The sequence below is a fragment of the Eleutherodactylus coqui genome, chromosome 5, assembly GCF_035609145.1.
Source record: "Eleutherodactylus coqui strain aEleCoq1 chromosome 5, aEleCoq1.hap1, whole genome shotgun sequence".
Taxonomy (NCBI): domain Eukaryota; kingdom Metazoa; phylum Chordata; class Amphibia; order Anura; family Eleutherodactylidae; genus Eleutherodactylus; species Eleutherodactylus coqui.
The window spans coordinates 197,963,972-197,984,264 of record NC_089841.1 but is presented as its reverse complement, the minus strand read 5'-3'; the positions used below and the strand labels follow the sequence as shown (position 1 = coordinate 197,984,264).

Below are 20,293 nucleotides of genomic sequence, written 5' to 3'. Positions count from 1 at the left end.
GTGCTTGGTCTGGGAAGTGGTAGAGCGCAGCTTCCGGTGTACGAGGTCCGGCAGGTGAGTGCTGCTATGTAATGGTGTATGGCTGTGTGCACCCCGTGCTGGATGCAGCTGCCGGCACGTACAATGAGCAGTCAGCAGCCCTATGTGTTACTGTATCAGCGTGCACGGACCGGGGTGCTAGAAGTACTGTGTAGTGCTAGCATTGTCCTGTACGTGGGGGAGGACTGACAACCCATCACCACAGGGGGCGCTAGTGTATCATAGCCTCCCCTGTAGCTGCAGCTGATCTTATTCACAGGGGTCTCCATAGATCTGTCTGTACTTCAGAGAAGCTGCAGTCTGCTGGACGATTCTCGACCTCCTCCTCCGACCCCTTTCATCCTTGCTGTGTTTACATCTGGATCTCCCTGGGTGTTTTCCCCATCTTTCTCATTTTATCTCCACACCGCTGCATGAGAAAACTCACATGATTGACATTTTTTGAACCTTGTGTTCTTCACAGAAAGTACGTTACTTTGGGGCATGGAAAACCTCTTTTTTTTTGGCTGGGTCCACATGGGGTGTATTCCCGACGGAAATCTCGCAGTTTGGCCGCAGCGAAAAACCGTGAGATTTCCTCCGGGAGAACCGCTGCTTCAAAACCCGCGGCGATTTTGAACCGGCCCGGCCGCTTGCTCTTCCGCTGCGGTCAGCGCTCCCATAGAGGAGAGCGCGGCTGCAGCGGAAAAAAAATGAACATGCTGCGGTCAGCAAATTCACGCCGCAGCGGCGGCTTGTGCCGGCTTAGCCGCAGCAGATTTGCCGTCCCGTGTGGACGAGATTTCAGAGAAATCTCGTCCACATGGCTGGCTAATCCCGGGATTAGCGTCCGCAGGGGGATTTGCCGCGGTGAAATTCCACACGGAATCTCCGCGGCAAATCCGCCCTGTGTGAACCCAGCCTAAAGAATTGTGTTTGTTTGTTTTGTAACTTTTGATGGCACAATCTGTATTAAAACAAATCTTAATCTACATTTTGTACTGTGACCACACAGCGTAATAATAGTTTGACACTTCCTCTAATATGGAGAATATTGTTCAGCAGTCCGCATGATTACAGTGATATGTGATGCCTATATATAAATAACACAGGATCCACCATTCACAATATTTGATGGTCACAGTTCACCTCCTCCCCTCCCTGCACAATCAGCTCTGCACAGGTTCTCCCATAGAAGTCAGTGGGTCCCTCCTGCCTGATTCCGGTCACATCCATGCGTTCACACGGGCGACAAAGCCGTGTGATGTTTCTTGCGATGCGGCAGCGCTACAAATCTCATGTATGTGAAGCCCGTGCTTTTCTATGGGTTCCTTCACATTAGCCATGTTTTGTAGCCTGCGACATTGCGACTGTCAAAGCCCTAACTGCAGGAAAAATGAACAACACACATACATCACCTAGTAGCGCTGTCAGCTCCAGCCCGCCTTCTCCCCGGTCCCTGGCAGTTGTCCTCAGCATCTCTTGTGCCTGGCAATTAGACAATTCCCATCTCCTGGAAGCGCTGGCTCTAATTGGTTGAGGGCCACGACTCAGCCATTCATAGCCAGCACTCAATGAATCAGTCATGGCCAATGAATGGCTGTGATTGGCTCATCGAGCGCTGGCTGTGATTGGCTGAGTGTCACAGCAGTCAGCCAATCAGAGGCAGCGCTTCCTGGAGGCAGGAAGTTTCCAATCCCCCAGCAGAAGAGATGCTGAAGACAACTGCCAGGGACCGGGAAAAAGACAGGCCGGAGCTGACAGCGCTTCTAGGTGATGTGTTTTTTTTTTCTGCAGCTAGAGCTTATTTCCAGGGTAGGGCTTATATTTCAAATATGTAGCATAAGCGATGGAGGATGAGCTGATCGTTTAGTGTAAATAGTAGCCGTTCAGTACTGAACAGCTGCTATGTTTATTCAATGGAGAGGGGCAGGGGAGTGCAAGAAGAGAAATCTCCTGCAGTTTCCCCGCCCCCTGCTGGTCGCACTGTGAGCCAGCCAGCGATACCAGCTCGCATGCAACAGCACTGGAACGAGGGCACACAGGGATGAGTGTTGGGCATCGTTTGACCGACATTCGCCCCGTCTAAATGGACCTTTACCCTCACCAGATGTTGCCTCGGCACTTACTGCAACTTATCTAAAGGCCCTTTTAGACACAACTATTTTCGCTCAAAAATTCGCTCAATGCCGTCTTTTGAGCAATAATCGTTGTGTCTGACTGCACTGACATCCTGCAGTTTTCGTTAAGGCGTCGCTCATCCTTGTCTTTCAGCATGCTGAAAGATCAGCGATCAGTTATCAGGGATTCACAGCGGAATACAGCTGATACTATTGTTTCAGCTGTATCCCGCTCTCTGATGACAGGCGGGGTATGAAAACCAGAGGGTCCAGCTGTGTTCTCCATACGCCACTTGGCTGTATAACAGCGGGGCGCTCCGAGTGAGGAACAGCTGGATGCAGAAGACAGCGTTTGAGTGATCACCTTGCGCTGTAAAAAAGCATGCAACGATTATCGCTCAAAAGATTTTTTGAGCGATAATCGTTGTCTAAACCAGGCATAAGGGTGCGTTTACACTACCCTATTCTCGTTTGCACAAGCAAGTGACGTCACCGTCAGCTCTTTGGCTCTTGTGCAGCCTATGTAGGCCGGCAGATTCATTGTTGTCTCCGTCAATGAGAATCGTTCAGTCTTTCACATTCACTGAGCGAGTAGTGCCTTATTCGAGTACCTGCCCGCTCGTCTCTAAAGATTCGGCTGCCGGCGGGGAGCGGGGAGGAACGGAGGGAAGATCTCTCTCACTCTCTCCCCCCCGCTCCCCCCTGCTCACTCCCGCAACTCACCTCTCACCCGCGCCGGCAGCCGAATCTTTAGAGACGAGCGGGCAGGTACTCACATAAGGCACTACTCGATCGAGTAGTTTGCCTTAGCAAGTACGCTCGCTCATCTCTAATTATCATGCCTGCATAAAATGAATGACAAGCAAGAAGCATATGATTCTTGTTTGTCATTCATTTGTTGGCTCACGTTACCCTGCACCATTATCGTTCACTTTCGCACCATTATCGTTCACTTTCGCACCATTATCGTTCACTTTCGCACCATTATCGTTCACTTTCGCACCATTATCGTTCACTTTCGCACCATTATCGTTCACTTTCGCACCATTATCGTTCACTTTCGCACGTTTGAATGATTTTCTTTGAACAATAATTATTTTGTCTAAAAGCACCCTTAGGCTACATTCACTCCAGCGCCAAACTTGTGCTAATATGAACTCCATTCTTTTGAACGCAGTCATTCACATGAGTGATGTCTTCCCTTACAGCGATACTGGGGGAGGGGAAATCATTGCATGTACTATTTTTATTTTCACATTCCTCGAAACGCATTGCCCATTGTTTTCAATGGGACCTTTAAAAACCTCGCATGGCTGTCGCATGCCCTATGATGTGTATCCAAGTGGAAGTTTTCCATTGAAATCAATGGGAAACCCTTGCCATCCTCTATCCTGCGTTATGAGCGGCACTTCACAGAAACGATGCATGAAAAGCCTCGCCTCCACAGGTAAAACATAGGTTAACAAGTGCGATGCATTATATATTGCACTCGACCGTGTGATTGTAGCCTTAGAGAATTCTTACATGGGACGACTGTCGGGTACATAAGCCTTCAGCCGTCCCTCAGGCTACTATGGAGATATTTTTCAGGCGCAGGGTCATGTGGCATGGATAGAAAATGAAGAAAGCATCCAGACCGGGTACAGGGAACCTTTACAAAATGACTTATTGTGATGATGTACATTAGACTTTAAAGTCCTAGTCTGTGCCCGGAACACCCTTTAGGGCAGTGATGGCGAAGCTTTTAGAGACAGAGTGCCCAAACTGCAACCCAAAACCCACCTATTTACCGCAAAGTGCCAACATGTCAGGGGGCGGGGCTTATCACGACGCATGCTTTTACCTCCGTCGTTCTAAAAAGGGCCGGGCCGCTTCAAAATAGACAGCGTGCAGATTTTGGCTGCTTTTTGGATGCGGTAATACTGCAGAATGTCCTCAGCGGAAAATACTTTGGAAAATTCTGCAGCCTTTCCGCATCCAAAAAGCAGTCAAAATCTGCACCCCATCTATTTTGAAACAGCCCTGTCCATTTCTGTCGCATGTAAGCATACCCCAGCGATAATAGTGACACCCCACAGCGGCACCAGCGATAATAATGACCCCCCCCTCAGGGCGGCCCCCAGAACCAATAGTGACCCCCCCCCCTCAGGGCGGCCCCCAGAACCAATAGTGACCTCCCCCCTCAGGGCGGCCCCCAGAACCAATAGTGGCCTCCCCCTCAGGGTGGCCCCCAGAACCAATAGTGGCCCCCACTCCTCAGGGCGGCCCCCAGAACCAATAGTGACATCCCAAGCAAAAATAAATGCTTACCCATCGGGTGTGGTGTTGTCGCCGGCGCTCAGTGTCCTGGTGCCACGACCACTCTACTCAGCGTCCGCTGCCAATGAGTCTGGTCCTGGCGCCGCTGCTACCGGTCCTCATCCTGCCTGTATGTGCTTCTGCTGCTGCCCCAGCCTCTCGCGATGTCTACGCTGCCGACCCTTCCTCCCCTCAAGCCACACATGCCCCCAGCGAATCACAAGCTGGGGACGTAACTACATGTTAAATTCATGTATTATGTCACCATGACTAACTTCTGGTGGCGACATAATACAAGTATACCGACGTCGGGAGGGGGGAGGAAGATCCTGGCTACACACTGATGTCACAGTGTGCGCCGGGATCAGCGCTGCTAGGTGCACAGCTGAGTGAATGCCGGCAGGGAGGGCATTCTGCATGTCGCCTCTGGCACGCGTGCCATAGGTTCGCCACCACTGCTTTAGGGTGTGTTTTACACGTAGTGGAAATGCTGGGAATTTTTTGTTAGAAACTGGCAGCTGTAATAAATGTGCCCCACTTTTATTGCTCTTTTTCACCATCAGGTTTCAAGTAGAATTTAAGAAAAAAAAATTGCTTGAAAAAACACGTGTCATTAGACATTTTGAAAAACGCCAGTAAAAACTGTATGAAAGAACCTGAGCAAAACCTGTAGGTGCGGCGACGTCCGAGGGCCGGCTTCACACATAACGTAAATGTGCAGAATTTTCACAGCGAATTTTGCTATGCAAATTTCGCAGCATTTACAGAATGAACCATGTGCAACGAATACGCAGCGCGCCTATTTATGCTGCAGATTTCAATTATTGGAATACAAGGGTTAAAACCTGCGGCAGATCTCTTGCAAAAAAGGCAGCAAAATCCGTTCCACTTAAGGGCAGATTTTGCCGCTGTGGATTTGTGGCGTATTTGCTGAGGGTTTCAGTGGCAGAATACACCAAGTGTAATGGCGGCCTACGCGATTTGCTCTCATGCCTGACCCTGTTTCATTTATTGCAGGTCTTCGGTCCCTAATTCCTGGAGCACAATGGTAAGTCCAAGTTGTGTGAAGTTTTGTTTCTGTCAATTATTTAAAGGCAAACTACCAAAAATCTATAAAAGTTTTCTTTAACAAATATTTTATTACTTTTCACAGTGGAAATAAAGTTCATTATAAACAAGCCTACAGATTCTGATACTTACAGATGTGCTTATCTGTCCACAATATGAAGTGTTAAAGGGGTTGTCCCGCGAAACAAAGTGGGTCTATACACTTCTGTATGGCCATATTAATGCACATCGTGCATTAAATATGAGCCATACAGAAGTTATTCACTTACCTTCCCTGCGCTGGTGTCCTCGTCTCCATGGCTCCGTCTAATTTCAGCGTCTAATCTCCCGATTAGACGCGCTTGCACAGAAGGGTCTTCTCCTATCTGTTCTGTCCAGCACGAGCGGAATTCTGGCTCCGCCCCCTTCTACGTGTCATCGCGTAGCTCTGCCCCCGTCACGTGTGCCGATTCCAGCCTCCTGATTGGAAAGAAATTAGACGGAGCCATGGAGACGGGGACGCCAGCGCAGGGAAGGTAAGTGAATAACTTCTGTATGGCTCATATTTAATGCACGATGTATATTACAAAGTGCATTAATATGGCCATACAGAACTGTATACCCCCACTTGCTTTCGCGAGACAACCCCTTTAAATGGACATTTCCTATTACAACTACATACTTAAGGACTTATTCGCGGGTTCTCAGACGCTCTCCTGCCCCCTGGCTGTTTGCAATGGGGTGGGGTGGAGCTAATCTCCTGCCCCTTGTCCACAGCCAGCAATGGCTGCGAATCGCTCAACCCCGCCCCCTCCCATTGCAAACAGCCAGAGAGCTGGTGAAGGGGAGGGAAGGGGAAGACAGCTCCGATGGTAGCGTATATCTGCTGGCCGCGAAAACTGTGGCCAATATACGCTCTTGTGAATAAGCCCTAAAGGTGGGTCTATCACGTAAGCCTTCATATTGTTAAGAGGTGAAGATATTTTTACTACGCTTTTTCCACGTAATTAAAGTTAACAGGTGCAAACTTTCATCTCCTCTCTTTAGTGTCCCCATGACAATATTTCCTGTCCAGTGCTGTGGCGGATCAGTCTTGTCATAGAGGCATTGGAGCATTACTTGCGTCATATATGACATTAGGCCATCACTTGGTGTTTTTCATTTTTTCTATAAATCCTTCTAAATTCAGTTTTCTGCACAAAGTGTTCCATTGTCAGTAATAGAGAAAAAGGGGATCTATGCAACGTGAACAGGAACCCGTATCCAGCATTTTATCCTGTTCTCTCCCATGGCCATTATATTGCCAGTGTTCAATGTTTCTACTCCAAGAAAGTATGAGCGAGTCCGTGCCGGTGATACATCATAGAAGGGTCTTGCCAAAACATAGGTGGGCACATTTCTGTGGAAGTGGTTGGGCGTCAGAGGTGGGAATTGGTTGTCACAGAAAATGGCCCACAACTGCTGAATGGATGGGTGAAGAGGCGCTTCATCGCCTGCATTCCGCTTCTGTAGTGGTGCAATTGGTTTGCAGGGAAGCTCTTAGGAGTCCTCTGCGTTACATCGCGGAGCTTAGGAGTCCTGAGTGCGTAATCGTGCCGCGTACAGACTGGGGGCTTGCTCGGGTGCGTGGGGGCAGAGAGTACCGAAATAACAACTGATTTGGAATCCACACTTTTTACTAATCTACCATTACGGTTTGGGAGGTTTTCATGGTGTCAAATTCCTGTTACTTCTCAAGTTTCATGGATTTCCCAGCGCATTTACAAAAGGAGACAGTGTCTGACACATTTCACTTCTGTTTTTCTGTATACTAGATGTATTTATGTTGCTGCGATTTGCAGGCATCCAAGACACTCTTCCCTAGTCAGAAATCTCGCATGAGCTGCACAAAACTCTCGCAAAAAGGAACCCCATTCTTTTGATTGCAGTCATACAGATGAGCGATGCTTTCCTTTACGGCAATGCGGTGTAAAAAAAAAAAATTTTAAATCGTGACCTGTTCTTTTTTTTTTTTTTGCATTGCCAATTGATTTCAATGGGACCCTAAATACATCGCATGTCTCTCACATAATTTGCACGCCGGGTTTCCCGTTGAAATCAATGTGAAACCTTTCCTGTTGTCTCTCGCACGTGAAACTCACGCAAAAGAATTGGAATTGAGCATGAGTGATGCAAGGCGGTTTTGCTAGGCCTGAAATTCGCCTTGCATACGCTGGTAAAACGCAAGATGCCAAGCGCGATATCTGGCGAAGTTCATGCCCGTGTGCAGTTAGCCTTATACCACATGTTGCCAGTAATGCCGTACCTCTTCTGACCGCTCTCAGCTTCTCGCTTTACATTTCCCGGCGCTGGTAGGTGTTATAAGGTTGGCACACAAATGTACTTGGTGGTCTGTTTTTTAACGCACCATTTGCAATAGAGTTCTGCTCCACCTTATTTAGTAGAGCTCCCCTCCTCATTGTCTCCATGCTACAGATGAGCCTCGGAGCACAGGACAGAAGCAGAGTGCTGTTAGCGGGTCTCCTTCAATGTTCTGCAGCCTCATAGCACTAATTATAATAATGCAGTAGCTAACGAGCCAGTGTGGTTGTGCCAGGGCAGAATCTAATTTTCCAATGGACACTTTGGCAGGTAGCTTGTACTGCTGTATGGCCTTCCACTGTCCTTGACAGAAGCCGTGTAACTATATGGGAGTCTCCTCCAGTAGTTTCAAAATGCTGCTGCTTGTGTATAGAATAATGTTTTAATGGTTTTAACGTGTTTTTTTTGTTTGTTTGTTTGTTTGCAAGCACACCCATAAGGCACTGGCATACCTACCATAGAGGCAGAATATGCCATTGCAATGAGGAGTGTAGTGAAAGTGCAGCCCAGCACTGAACTTCCCAACTGAGGCATAGTGTTTTCCTGTAGCCACCACTAGAGGGAGCTCGGTGCATAGGGATTTTTACTGTTTCCTTTGATTTAAGGGACATTTCTGGGACTAGACTACTAATGGCCTATTTACTGGATAGGTTATCAATAGTTGATTGGTGGGGGTGTGCCTTTTAGGACCCCCACCAATCAGCTCATTGAAGAGGACACTGAGCTCACATATGAGGATCCCTGCTTATTTCAGGCCTGTGACATCAGTCAGGTCTGGAAGGGCATTGTTTCTCCTTAAGGAGAGTACCTAGAAGGTGAGTAGGACACTTATAATGCCATCCATGCTCCTCTGGGAAATATATGCAAATAAGAAGGTTGGAACAATACTTCTGCAGCGCCACCTATTGGATGGCAGCATTCCTGCAAATCCGTCAGACTTTTAAAACACGTCTTTATGACAATGATTGGGAATTGACAACCAAGCCAGAATACATACACATACAGCTGTTTTGGGGTTTTTTGTCTTTTTTTTTTTTCCCCCCTTTCAATCATTCTTATAAAGACCTGTTTAAAGGGTCTGACATTGATTTGCAGGAATGCTGCCATCCAATAGGTGGTGCTGCTGAGGTATTGTTCCATCATGACATGCAGGTCACACGACCTGAGATAAGTTCAGTCCTATTCAAGTGAATGGGATTGAATGGCTTTACCAGGCAGTTACTATACAATGTCTGGCGCTGTGCCTGGTATGGGCTGAACACTATAGTCAAAATACCAACAGCACTCCAATTGTCAACCTTCACTGGTGGGGCACATATGATGCAGAGTTAGAGACCAATACTCCAAGCAGACAGTACTTCGAAATTGGATTCAGTGGCAGCATAGATTTAATGCGTAAAAATGAGCAAAATTTGATTCCTCCATCAATTAAAAATACAACGTTTTGACCGACAGATGGTCTTTTTTAAGCACATGGTATGCACTGAGGTGACTGCAGCGCTCATCCAAGCGTAATTATTAGAGATGAGCGAGCGTACTCGGCCACGCCCCTTTTTCGCCCGAGCGCCGCAATTTTCGAGTACTTCCGTACTCGGGCGAAAAGATTTGGGGGGCGCTGTGGGTGAGTGGGCGGTTGCAGTGGAGAGTGGGGGGGAGAGAGAGAGGGCTTCCCCCCCCTGTTCCCCGTTGCTACCCCCTGCTCCGCCACGCCGCCCCCCGAATCTTTTCACCCGAGTACGGAAGTACTCGAAAATCGCGGTGCTCGATCGAGTAATTACTCGAAACGAGTAGGTTCGCTCATCTCTAGTAATTATCCTTTCAGTCAGCTGATTGGCAGGGGTCCTGAACAGTGGAACCCCGCCAATCAACTATTGATAACTTATCCTGATAGGTCATCACTAGTTTAGTCCTGGAAAGCCCATTTAAATTACTATGCAGTGAGCTCTCCCTACTGGTGGCTGTAGGCATTACAGGTGTTTTATGAAGTGTGAAGAAAGTGGGTTGTACAAGTGGATAGAATACATTTATCATTACATGTATCCCAGTTGTCTGAAAAATCAGGTGGTTGATGTAGATCCAAGTCATGTTATGGCCAGAAATGGCGCTACGCCTCGTATACCCAGGACAGCTTAGTCTGACCTGACAGCTACACTTCATGCTCTGTATGACTATGAGCAGCAGATAAGCTCTTGTGTGCCGATAGTAAAAGTTACTTTGAGAACTGATGCTTGTGTTGTATATGCCTGATTCCCTCATTTAATATTAAAAGGCTCTGTTCTATTCTGTACTCAGCACGGCCGGATTAAAGTGAAGACTACTTTGGAGCAACAGGAGGCGAAGCGCAAGGAGAGGGAGAAAAAACTCCAACTCTATGTTAGTGCCACGCAGGCTGCATTTAATAAGGTACCTGCTTTAGTGATTCTCAGGTTGCAGCCACTTTTAGTCTGATGCTTTCCGTTTTGCAATGTATTTTAAATTAGTGTTTTTGACCAGCATGTAAAATATCCCAAATGACTTTATCTGTTGAGGCGGTTCACTAGATCCCGGGACGTAGTTTTGTTGTATGTGACCTTTTATGTCCTACCAGCCCCCACCATTCTCTGCTACCTTGTCAATGGTGTGACGTTCTGCTATACATATCTCTGGATTTGCAGCTCTTGTAGAACTACTTTTCTCTATCCGCCCATCCACATGTATTGGGGATACATTTGTTTGCATGCATTTACCTTTTCTTCATATATTCATTCTTTGCCATAACCGCTTTTTTGTGTTTCCACTAGCGAAAAGCCGGAGAGTTGGATAAAGAAGCATTGGAAATAACCTCTCAGATATTGGCTTTAAACCCAGATTTTGCATCATTATGGAACTTAAGACGAGAAGTTTTTCTTGCACTTGGAGCTGACAGGTGACATTTCTTTTTAGGCACTTTATATACTGTAGTACAGTACAAATAAAAAAAAGGAGAGAAACATCAGCATTATTTCGCAAAGTTTGATCATTAGAACTCCTTTAGGCCTCTTCCCCCAACCCCCCCACCACCACCCAAAAAAACGGACCCAAGATTCCCGATCTAGGGAAGTCGCAACACGAAAAGAAAGGTTATAGAATATATAGGTCTCATAAACTCGAGGCTGTCCTTTCAATAGGTCTGTAAAACACGGCATTCCCACACCCTATGCATGATGGTGCACGCACTCATCAAGCATCTTGGACAGTCTGCAATGGGAATGAGACCCATAGTATGAGAGCGAGTAGGAGTAGAATAGATTCTGTGGAACAACTTAACTTGGATTAACTTGTATGCATCCACTAGGTTAGCAAGGGGGACAGATGGGAGGGAGGTAGACATGACTGCTGATCAGACTGACTACACACATGTGTAATCATTAAGATGCATGGATCTGCAAAGTAGCTGTATACCCAAGATAGAAGAATAGGTTTTAATCAAGACCATTTGCAAATAGCAGTAGAAAATTGGTTTTAGAGCCACATATGAAAACAGTCTATACTAACCGCTCACGGTGTATCCTGCTGTTCCAGACTTTAACTGGTGAATGGTTAAAGAACTTAAATGGTACACCTTGTTTTTTTTAAATTTTGTACTTGAGGTCAGATGAAGAGTTGCGGTCTCTGTATTTGGCAGAGCTCTCCTTTTTAGAGAGCTGTCTACGTGTCAACCCAAAATCCTATGGCACATGGTATCATCGCTGTTGGATCATGCAGCACATGCCAGAGCCAGACTGGTCTAAGGAGCTGGCACTTTGTAATCGATTTTTGGAGATTGATGAAAGGAACTGTAAGTAATTCTCGACAGTCTGTATACTATGTGAAGTTGCCCATAACTATTTTTCACCTACTCTCACTTTTATAATTGTACCACAGTTCATTGCTGGAATTACAGAAGATTTGTAGCTCGGTCATTTCATGTTCCACACTCCGATGAGCTTGAATTTACTAGCAGCCTTATCGCCAAAAATTTCTCCAATTACTCCTCTTGGCATTATCGGAGCAAGCTTCTTCCCCAGATTCATCCAGATCCACAGCGACTGGGACGAGCGATGGAAAAAGTATTGCTTTCAGGTGGGGAAGACGAAACTTACCTGAGAATTTGGCTGCTAAGATTATGTTCATATTTAGGCCTCTTTCACACGGGCGATAGCAATATCGCGTAAGAAAACCGCAGCAATATCGCTGTGTTTTCTTGCGGCGATATCGTGATTTTTGTCGCGCTCTTTTGCCGACTTTTTTTTTTGAATGGCTGTGATTGGTTCATCGAGTGCTGCAAGGATTGGCTGAGCAGCGGTGCTCAAGAACCAATCAGAGCCAGTGCTTCATGGAGGTGGGGTTTTTGAACCCCCTGGCCAGGAAGTGCTGACAGACTACAGACAATGCTGGAGCTTCAGAAGGAGATGTGCAGCAGAGCGAACAGCGCCTCTTTTATTTATTTATATAATATATATATTTATATATATATATTTTTTTTTAGGAATTCCAACTGTAAAAGTTAAGCCACACAAAAACTGCGTTTTTGTGCAATAAGATGCAACACAAAGGAAGGCTCCATAGGGAAACATGGGCTACAAAACATTGCAAAACGCAGCTTTATAGCAATGTAGCAGTCTACAGAACATCGCTAATGTGAATTAACCCATTGTAAAGCATGGGCTTCACATACATACGACTTGTGTTTGTGTATGTATATATGTGTGTATAATATATATATATAATATGAGATGTGCTCTGTAATATATTTGGATTGCATTTTTCTCCTAGAACTGGAACTTGTGCAAAATGCATTCTTCACAGACCCAAATGACCAGAGTGCCTGGTTCTACCACCGGTGGCTTCTTGGAAGAGGTGAGCACCTTCCTTTTTAAAGTGCATTTCAGTTTTCAAAAACTTTTCTAGATCCGCAGCCCTGGTCTTTATTGGCTTCTATTTTACTGCTGTTTGCACCCAGTTCGAACTCTTATCAGTTTAGGTTTTCATGTAGATTTTTCTGCTGCCGTGCTGTTTGCAATCCACTTACAGGTAGAACCTCCTACCCCACACTTCCCATGATGCCTTGCATAGCCCTGCTCCAATCAGCTACAAAGCAGCATCTGAATACCCTCCCCTTTGTCTAGTGTCCTCAAGTCACTGTTCCTAAAGAAGCCAAATGCCTAATAACAGGCAGTGGATTGCAAAGCTGCTAAAAGGGAGACCCCTAGTGGCAGACACTTCACACTTGATTTGCAGCAGTAAGACAAAATTAAATTTAAGGCAAGTATATTACAAAATTCATGTTCTACACATAGGCTGTTAGATGAGCAGAAGTTGTCTGAAAAGTTAGTGTCCGCTTTTTTAAGAGCTGCTCCTCTCATTGTACAGCATTACAAAGCCCCAACCTATTATGCCATTCATCCGGTAGCAGTTTACAAGCTGCTTTTATCAGATAGCCCATTCAGTAGACTGCAGTAGCACCTGAAGGAAATATCCAAGTTCTCAGGTTATTAAGGCTGGGTTCTCACACGCAGGAATCCCGGCGAAAATCTCTGTTTGGCCGCAGGGAAAAAAACACAAGATTTCCACCGAGAAAGCGCTGCTTCAAAACCCGCAGCACTTAGCCGTGGGTTTTGAAGCTGCCTGGCCGCAGTGGAATGAAAAAAAAATGGACATGCTGTGGCCGCCGAATCCGCGCCGGCTTTGCCGCGACAGATTCGCCGTCCCGTGTGGACGAGATTTCTGAGAAATCTCGTCCACATGGCTGGCTAAACCCGGCATTAGCGGCCGCAGGCGAATTTGCCGTGGCGAAATTCCAGATGGAATTTCCACGGCAAGTCCATCCTATGTGAACCCAGCCTTAGGGAAAGCTCTCGCAGCTAAAAGTAACATCTCTGTAATATTTTTTTCGGCGATTTACAACTTCTGAACTTCCCCCATGTAGGTAAACCATCGCCAACATAACCTTTTACCATTCTGCGGTTCTATGAGATTTGTTAAACATTTTTGCCCCTTTCTGTTTCAGCTGATCTCCCACTTTCTATCCGATGCATCTCTGTTGATGTGGCTGGGTCCTGGATATCAGTAACTTTTTCTCAACCAGTATTAGTAAGTGTACAGAAGAAATATAATGGTACAAGGTTGCTGTCATTTATACAAAACATGCTACTCCTAATATCAGTTAGTTCACTACACCAATTACTTCTCTCATAGTAAGGATTGATATACACAGCTGTATCATGGCTTCATTATGTACACTATTTAATAGAGCTGCACAGAGGTACTTCTCTGCATGTATGTCGGGCCAAAAAAATAATTTTATGTACAATGATATTTTCTCCCAAGAGCATTGTTTTTAAGTAAGAATATCTTTGTACAGAGGTACTCGATGAATGCCTGTAGGGTGGTGCTTGGAGGTGCTGTGACTATATACTAAAGCGCTGCCGAACAGGCTATGTGACTTGTGTGCGGGAGCACTTACACTACTTATTCCATAGATATCCATGTGATCGCACATTTGTAACATGAGTCTATATCATCATTTATGTGCCTGCAACCATTTTTCCTCTCAACCTGAAAGTCCTCATGTCCACGGGGAAAATCAGCCCCACCGCGGATTCTTCATGCAGAATCCCGCAGCGGGTCCCTCCTTTCCCACGGACATGAGGCTAAAAAGTAAGCATTACTTACATGTCCGGACACTGCAGATCTGCCCTCCGCCGTGGCCGTATCTTTTTTTCTTCGGCTCGGCAGATGTGCTCGGCACGCCAGCAGCGTGCCGCGCGCATGCGCCGTGCACTTTTTTTTTTTTAAACTCCTGCTCTCCCGCGCCGGAGAGCAGGAATTCAGCTGCGGGTGTGCCGTGGATCCGGACGGCTTCCATAGGCTTCAATAGAAGCCTGCGGCAGCCGTCCCCGCGAGAGACCCGCACTAAAATGGAGCATGCTGCGGGTGTTTTCCCGCACACGTTATCCGCCCCTCAAGGGAAATTGACATCCACAGGTATTTAAATAACTGCGGGGGTCCAATGCATCCCTATGGGGCGCAAATCACGCGTGCGGGACACCCGCTGCGGATCTGTCCCCGTGGACATGAGGCCTTAAACTTTTTTCTTATTTTTGTATTTGACTCTTGTGTAGATCTTGCATCTTCAAGGTAACCGACTACAAACAAACCCTGTGCTGTCTGATTCCGCAGCCTGTACCATACATCTTTACTAACCTAGTAAATATAAAATAGAGAACATGGGAAATGTTGCCGAATCAGAGTACATGGCGTTTTTGATGTCTGTTACCCCAGAGAGCCGCAGTTCAGCACAAGGGCTGGTAGGAAATTTTTACTGCTTAATTGGGACAATAGAAAATACATTTGGTTGCAGTGGTAGACATTAGCCTTTGAGTATTATGATCCCCCCCCCCCCCCCCTTCTTTAACACTAGGGCTACATGCAGAATTTTTGTAATGAGATTTAGATCAGGTTAAGGGCGCCCACCCACTGGCGATTTTTTTTCCCTGCGAAATTCGCAGCATTTTTTTCTCTGCAGGGGTCTATGGGACTTGTAATGTTAAAATCGCGATCGCGCAAAATTGCAATTTACCGCGAAATCGCGATTTTGCGCGATCGCGATTTTAACATTACAAGTCCCATAGACCCCTGCAGAGAAAAAAATGCTGCGAATTTCGCAGGGAAAAAAATCGCCAGTGGGTGGGCGCCCTCAAGCTGCAGTTAATATGAATACATTAGGCTATATGCAACTCTGGTCTGTAGCCGTTAAAGTTAAAATTGGAAAATCTCACTTTAAAAAAAAAAAAAATCTGTGTGTTGGCCTAGCATAGCCTTCGCTTCAGGGCTGACTTGCAGTACCTGTTCATATACTGTGAAGGCACTGTATCTCTATGGCGCAGTGCAGGGAAAATTCAGGAAGAGCCACAAAGTGTTGCAACCCTTTCTAGTGATCAGTGGGGGACATGCTGGTTACCACCAGGCTGCAAGTGACATATACTAGCTATAGACCATCATTTGGTTTGGCTGGAATACCACTTTACCACTGTGATGGCAAGTGGATGGGTGATTTTCTTTTTTTTTTTTTTTTTTTTTTTTTTTTTTTTTGTGTGGAGGGGTTAGAAAACTGCTTTTTGTGTGCCGTTACGATTTCCTCTACATGTGTTGTGCACTCATTATAGATCGGGTGAGTTCTGTTTCTAATTTTCAGAGTTTGTCAGAAAGGACACCTGTGACGGTTATGTTCTTGCCTGGAGTATTATTCTCTATGTACGTGTGAAAATAGTGTACATCTGTTAAAGTATAAAAACATTTTTTATATACATATTACACACAGTGGTAACTTGGGGATCGGTCACTCGTGGACCTCTTTCTTTCACAAGATGAGTGGCAACACCTCTGGAAATCACATCCACAATGTAGTTTTTGTAGAAAAACTGGTTTACGAGCCTTTTATTGCAGCATTCCGCCAGTATTCTCACTATTGTAACAGACATCACCGTGCACATGCCAAAACGATACCATCATCAGTAGTGTCATCATAGGGGGCGTCCACCCCTGTCATGCTTGTGGCAGTCACAGCCCAGGCCGCAGGCCTCTCGACTCCTGCTTTGCTGTCTCCAATGGAGTTATCTCTGAGCAAAAAGATCACAGCATGTTCTATTTTTCCACATAGTACGCACGTAAAAGACGTATTCTATATGGGTGTGTGCGGAACGCAATGCATATACAAATACTTTGCGTATTTGCAACACTTTTTTAAACATGTTGCAGGCAGACGGTGCAGAACAGCATCCAGGGACCACCGACCCCTCCAAGCTGCTGTCTGTGGATATTGGAGGCCATAATAATACCATGGCCACTTTTGATATGGGCAAACTCATTGCTCTGATGCATCAGACGTGGCGGTGCAAAAGTGGTAAGAACCAACCAAGCCAAGAGCGTCATCCTCTAGTGAAGACACGGTTCTCAGAGCACTACTTACTCCACTCACTAACACAGGAAAGCACAAGACGATCATGTGAGCGCAACAAGACTGTTTACATAGGGTTGGGCATCTTCTGCCATCCTTGCCTGCTTGCATTTGTTTTTGCACATATAGCATATGCAGTGCACATGCGTGCAAAACCGCACGCATGCACGGGTAAAATGCTGCGTCTTCCGCTATATATTACGATCCGGTCGTGTGATCCTGGTCTTCTTACGTGTTTGTGACCCAATCTACTGTAATAATATAGTTATTCATTGTTCCTGCTCTCAGTTGCTGAAGGCAGCAAAGTCTTTAACTTAAGAAGTAACTACAATAGACCATTATAGTAATGGATCAGAAAAACATAAAAACAATGCTGCGAGTAATGAACACTAACAGTATGATATAATGCTTTTTCTATAAGAAGGGAACTTTGAACAATTAAGTCATATTTTGAAGGAGACAAAACTGAAAATATTTTCTACTTCCCCGTCTGCAGTAACCATTTATTGGATAAAAAAGGGGAAGAATAATGTTGCTGTTTCAAATGACTTTCCGAAGCGATGGACAATGGGGAATAGAAATAAAATCTATAAAAGCCTTATTATTGGAATTGGTATTTTCAGTAACACATTGAAAGATCTAAACCTTTGTTAAGAAGCAGCCAAGAGTGTCTGTAAGACGGCGCAGCAGCTCCTCCTCATATAACTGCGGTTAATTCCCACTATCAGACCGAGTGTTGTGCAGTGACAATCGTGTCTTCTGTGAAGGTGCAAGTCACATTCTCTGTTCAGCCTTAATATACACAAGTAGACAAAGAACTCTTGGGCTTAGCTTAGACAGCAGTATTTTGATAGGTGACCATGGCCAGAGTTGATCCATAGGGTGACCTAGAGTCGGCAATGCCTGAATGGTTCATCATCATCATCATCATTCTCATTTTGTATCAGTATTTGTAAGTCGAAACCAAGAGTGTGTCCAAAATACTGCAGAGATGCAAAGCTTTCCATTCAAGTTTTTCTCTGTATGTTCCATTCCTGGTTTTGGCTTACTGATGAAAATACAGTGGCCTGAATGCTGCCTTAGTACCTGGCACTTCTTACTACTGAGGCCAATATAAGGGACACTATGGGAGTCGCTATTATTACTGGAGTCATTAGGGGGTAATTATTACTATACAGTCTTTCAATTACAGTCGGCCCTTTTGAAGGCAACCATAAGGGCTTATTCAGACAGGCGTATATTGGTTGGGTTTTCACGCCCGGCTGATATACGCTGTCCCTCTGCGAGGGGAGGAGGCGGGCCTTGCTGGGGGCTAGTGCACTGACCTGCTGCAATTGAAGGGATGGGATGGAGGCAGAGCTAAGTTCCACCACCTCCCATTGGAAACAATGGAGAGGGGGCGTGAGCTCAGTGCGCTGCTCCCAGCCCGCCTCCTCCCCTTGCAGAGGGACACTGTATATCGGCCGGGCGTGAAAACCAGACCTATATACGCTTGTCTGAATAAGCCCTGAGGCTGATCTGCAGTTCGGTGAGAATGACTTTGACATTTTTTCTGTAGACATATCCAATATACCTATAGCCATGTGTTTAGATCAGTCTGTGATTAACTTCCAGGATCCCTTTGACAAACCAGCGTAGCGAGATCATTCTTGATTTAAAAAAAATAAATAAATAAATAAAATGATTGCAAAAGGATCCCACTACGGAAACGTAAAAATGAATGTGTGCAGTTATATGGGCGGACACTTTATCAAAACCTGCCGACCTCCTACTGTAAAATGCATACAAGTTAAAAAATGTCTTTTCAGCAAATGAACAGAATCTTTGTCTTCCCCGTGTTTTAGGTAGACGGTGAACTGATACTGTTTATTGATGAAAGGCCTATAATGGTGACATGGAAGACGCCAGACGGAAAAGAGAAGCCAAGTTTACTCTGGGTACTGCAGGCACTTTTTGACTACTTTGTTTAGCACTGTGTTTATTTCTTGGATGTCCAATGATCTTACATTTTCCCATGATGGCAGCAGGAGAGAACGTCTGCCTTCAGTGACACACAACCTGCAGGTAGAAGAAGGCGAATCCTTCTACCTGTCCTCATTGGCTTCTCTGTCCTTTGATGAGGAAACCTGAGGATTACTTATAGGTGTTTGACCAATGCTTGCCCCCTGTCCCATTCTCCCCTTCTCCAACGCGCTCACCATGACACTTCGCATGCTGTATGGTTCTCATTTATGGTGCTGTAGGGATGTGACGGGTTCCCTTTAAATACAATAGTTGAGAAATTCCCCCCCCCCCCATCTAGCTTTAAAAGTATAAAGAATATGATTAACTCCTTCCTCCCACTGCAGCCCTCTTGTCCTTTTTGCTGTTCCATTTTTTTTCATGGACTTTCATTGATTCGCGCACATGAGCGTGGAGATACACGCGAGAAATAGATCACAGCATGCTCTATTTCTCGGCATACCATGCAGTGTGAGCCCTATACATTTGTATGGGCAGCGTATGCAATTGTGTCCATACGCAATATATTGCATTTGGGCGTTGACTCATATGCAACCCTGCTATGAAACAGAGCTGGGAATTTAAAAATAAAAAAGCCACACTGCACATGACCGCGTGTGATATGTGGCAGTACAATCGCTGCGCTACGCGATCTCTGCTGGCATCATAAACCCTGGCACAGCGCTGCGGGGACACCCACAGTGTTGTACCGGTACGCCCATGTACGTGAGACCTTAATGTGAATATATGCTCAAAGAAAGTATCCACAGGGCCCCAGTCAGCTGGTATACGTTGGGAAACATTCTTTAGCTGATACCGTAGAGTTACTAGTTAAAAAAAAACAAGCTATACCATATAGTAAACTATTGGCACCGTACACGACTACAGTGGAATACTTGCAGCCTTTTGTGGGAGTTATAATTCAAGACATCCTGCACAAGCGCAGTGTGAACGAGGCCGGACCGACATCCTAGTGACTACAGGTGCATTTTGTCATGTGTGTTTTCATGTCTTCTGCCAGGTCTGTGACTTCCCCAAGGAGCGAATCGGTGATCCTTGTCAGCATAACTTCAAAGTTATATGGAAGGATGGAGAAGCTCAAAAAGAGTGTCTTCTGTATCCAGGTGACTTATTGCGGAGTGCAAATAAACAGGAAATATAAAAGGAAGCGCACTTGTAATACTGATGGGATTCTGTTTAATTTAGGAAAACGCAGCACGTGGTTCCGAGACTCTGCATCAGAGGATAAAATCTTCAGGTAAGCACTGGTCCGCTCCCAGCTACAGATCTGTCTGATATGCTGCTCACATATGGTTTTTGTAGGCGTTTTTTTTGCGCCATAGCAGCGCAGCTCTCTGCGGTCTACGTCCTACCGCTCTGCATGAACTCCGTCTTACACTTCTGACTGCCATAGATTGCTGTGTCACTACACATAACTGCAGACTCTCCTTATGTTATCCAGTTTAGAGCTGTCCGAGGGGAAGAGCAATGA

At 45.8% G+C, this 20,293-nt stretch overlaps 1 protein-coding gene across 1 annotated transcript in view; it reads left to right on the top strand.

The window, feature by feature from the left end:
* RABGGTA (Rab geranylgeranyltransferase subunit alpha) overlaps positions 1 to 20,293 on the top strand; it is a 40,464-nt gene continuing 20,171 nt past the window's right edge. The window contains exons 1-12 of the mRNA XM_066605002.1: positions 1 to 54; positions 5,454 to 5,484; positions 10,137 to 10,247; positions 10,625 to 10,749; positions 11,453 to 11,640; positions 11,727 to 11,924; positions 12,618 to 12,701; positions 13,852 to 13,934; positions 18,645 to 18,737; positions 19,823 to 19,925; positions 20,008 to 20,059; positions 20,264 to 20,286. Coding sequence (XP_066461099.1) covers positions 5,482 to 5,484; positions 10,137 to 10,247; positions 10,625 to 10,749; positions 11,453 to 11,640; positions 11,727 to 11,924; positions 12,618 to 12,701; positions 13,852 to 13,934; positions 18,645 to 18,737; positions 19,823 to 19,925; positions 20,008 to 20,059; positions 20,264 to 20,286 — 1,063 coding nt within the window. The 5' untranslated portion in view covers positions 1 to 54; positions 5,454 to 5,481. The remainder of the gene's footprint in view (positions 55 to 5,453; positions 5,485 to 10,136; positions 10,248 to 10,624; positions 10,750 to 11,452; positions 11,641 to 11,726; positions 11,925 to 12,617; positions 12,702 to 13,851; positions 13,935 to 18,644; positions 18,738 to 19,822; positions 19,926 to 20,007; positions 20,060 to 20,263; positions 20,287 to 20,293) is intronic.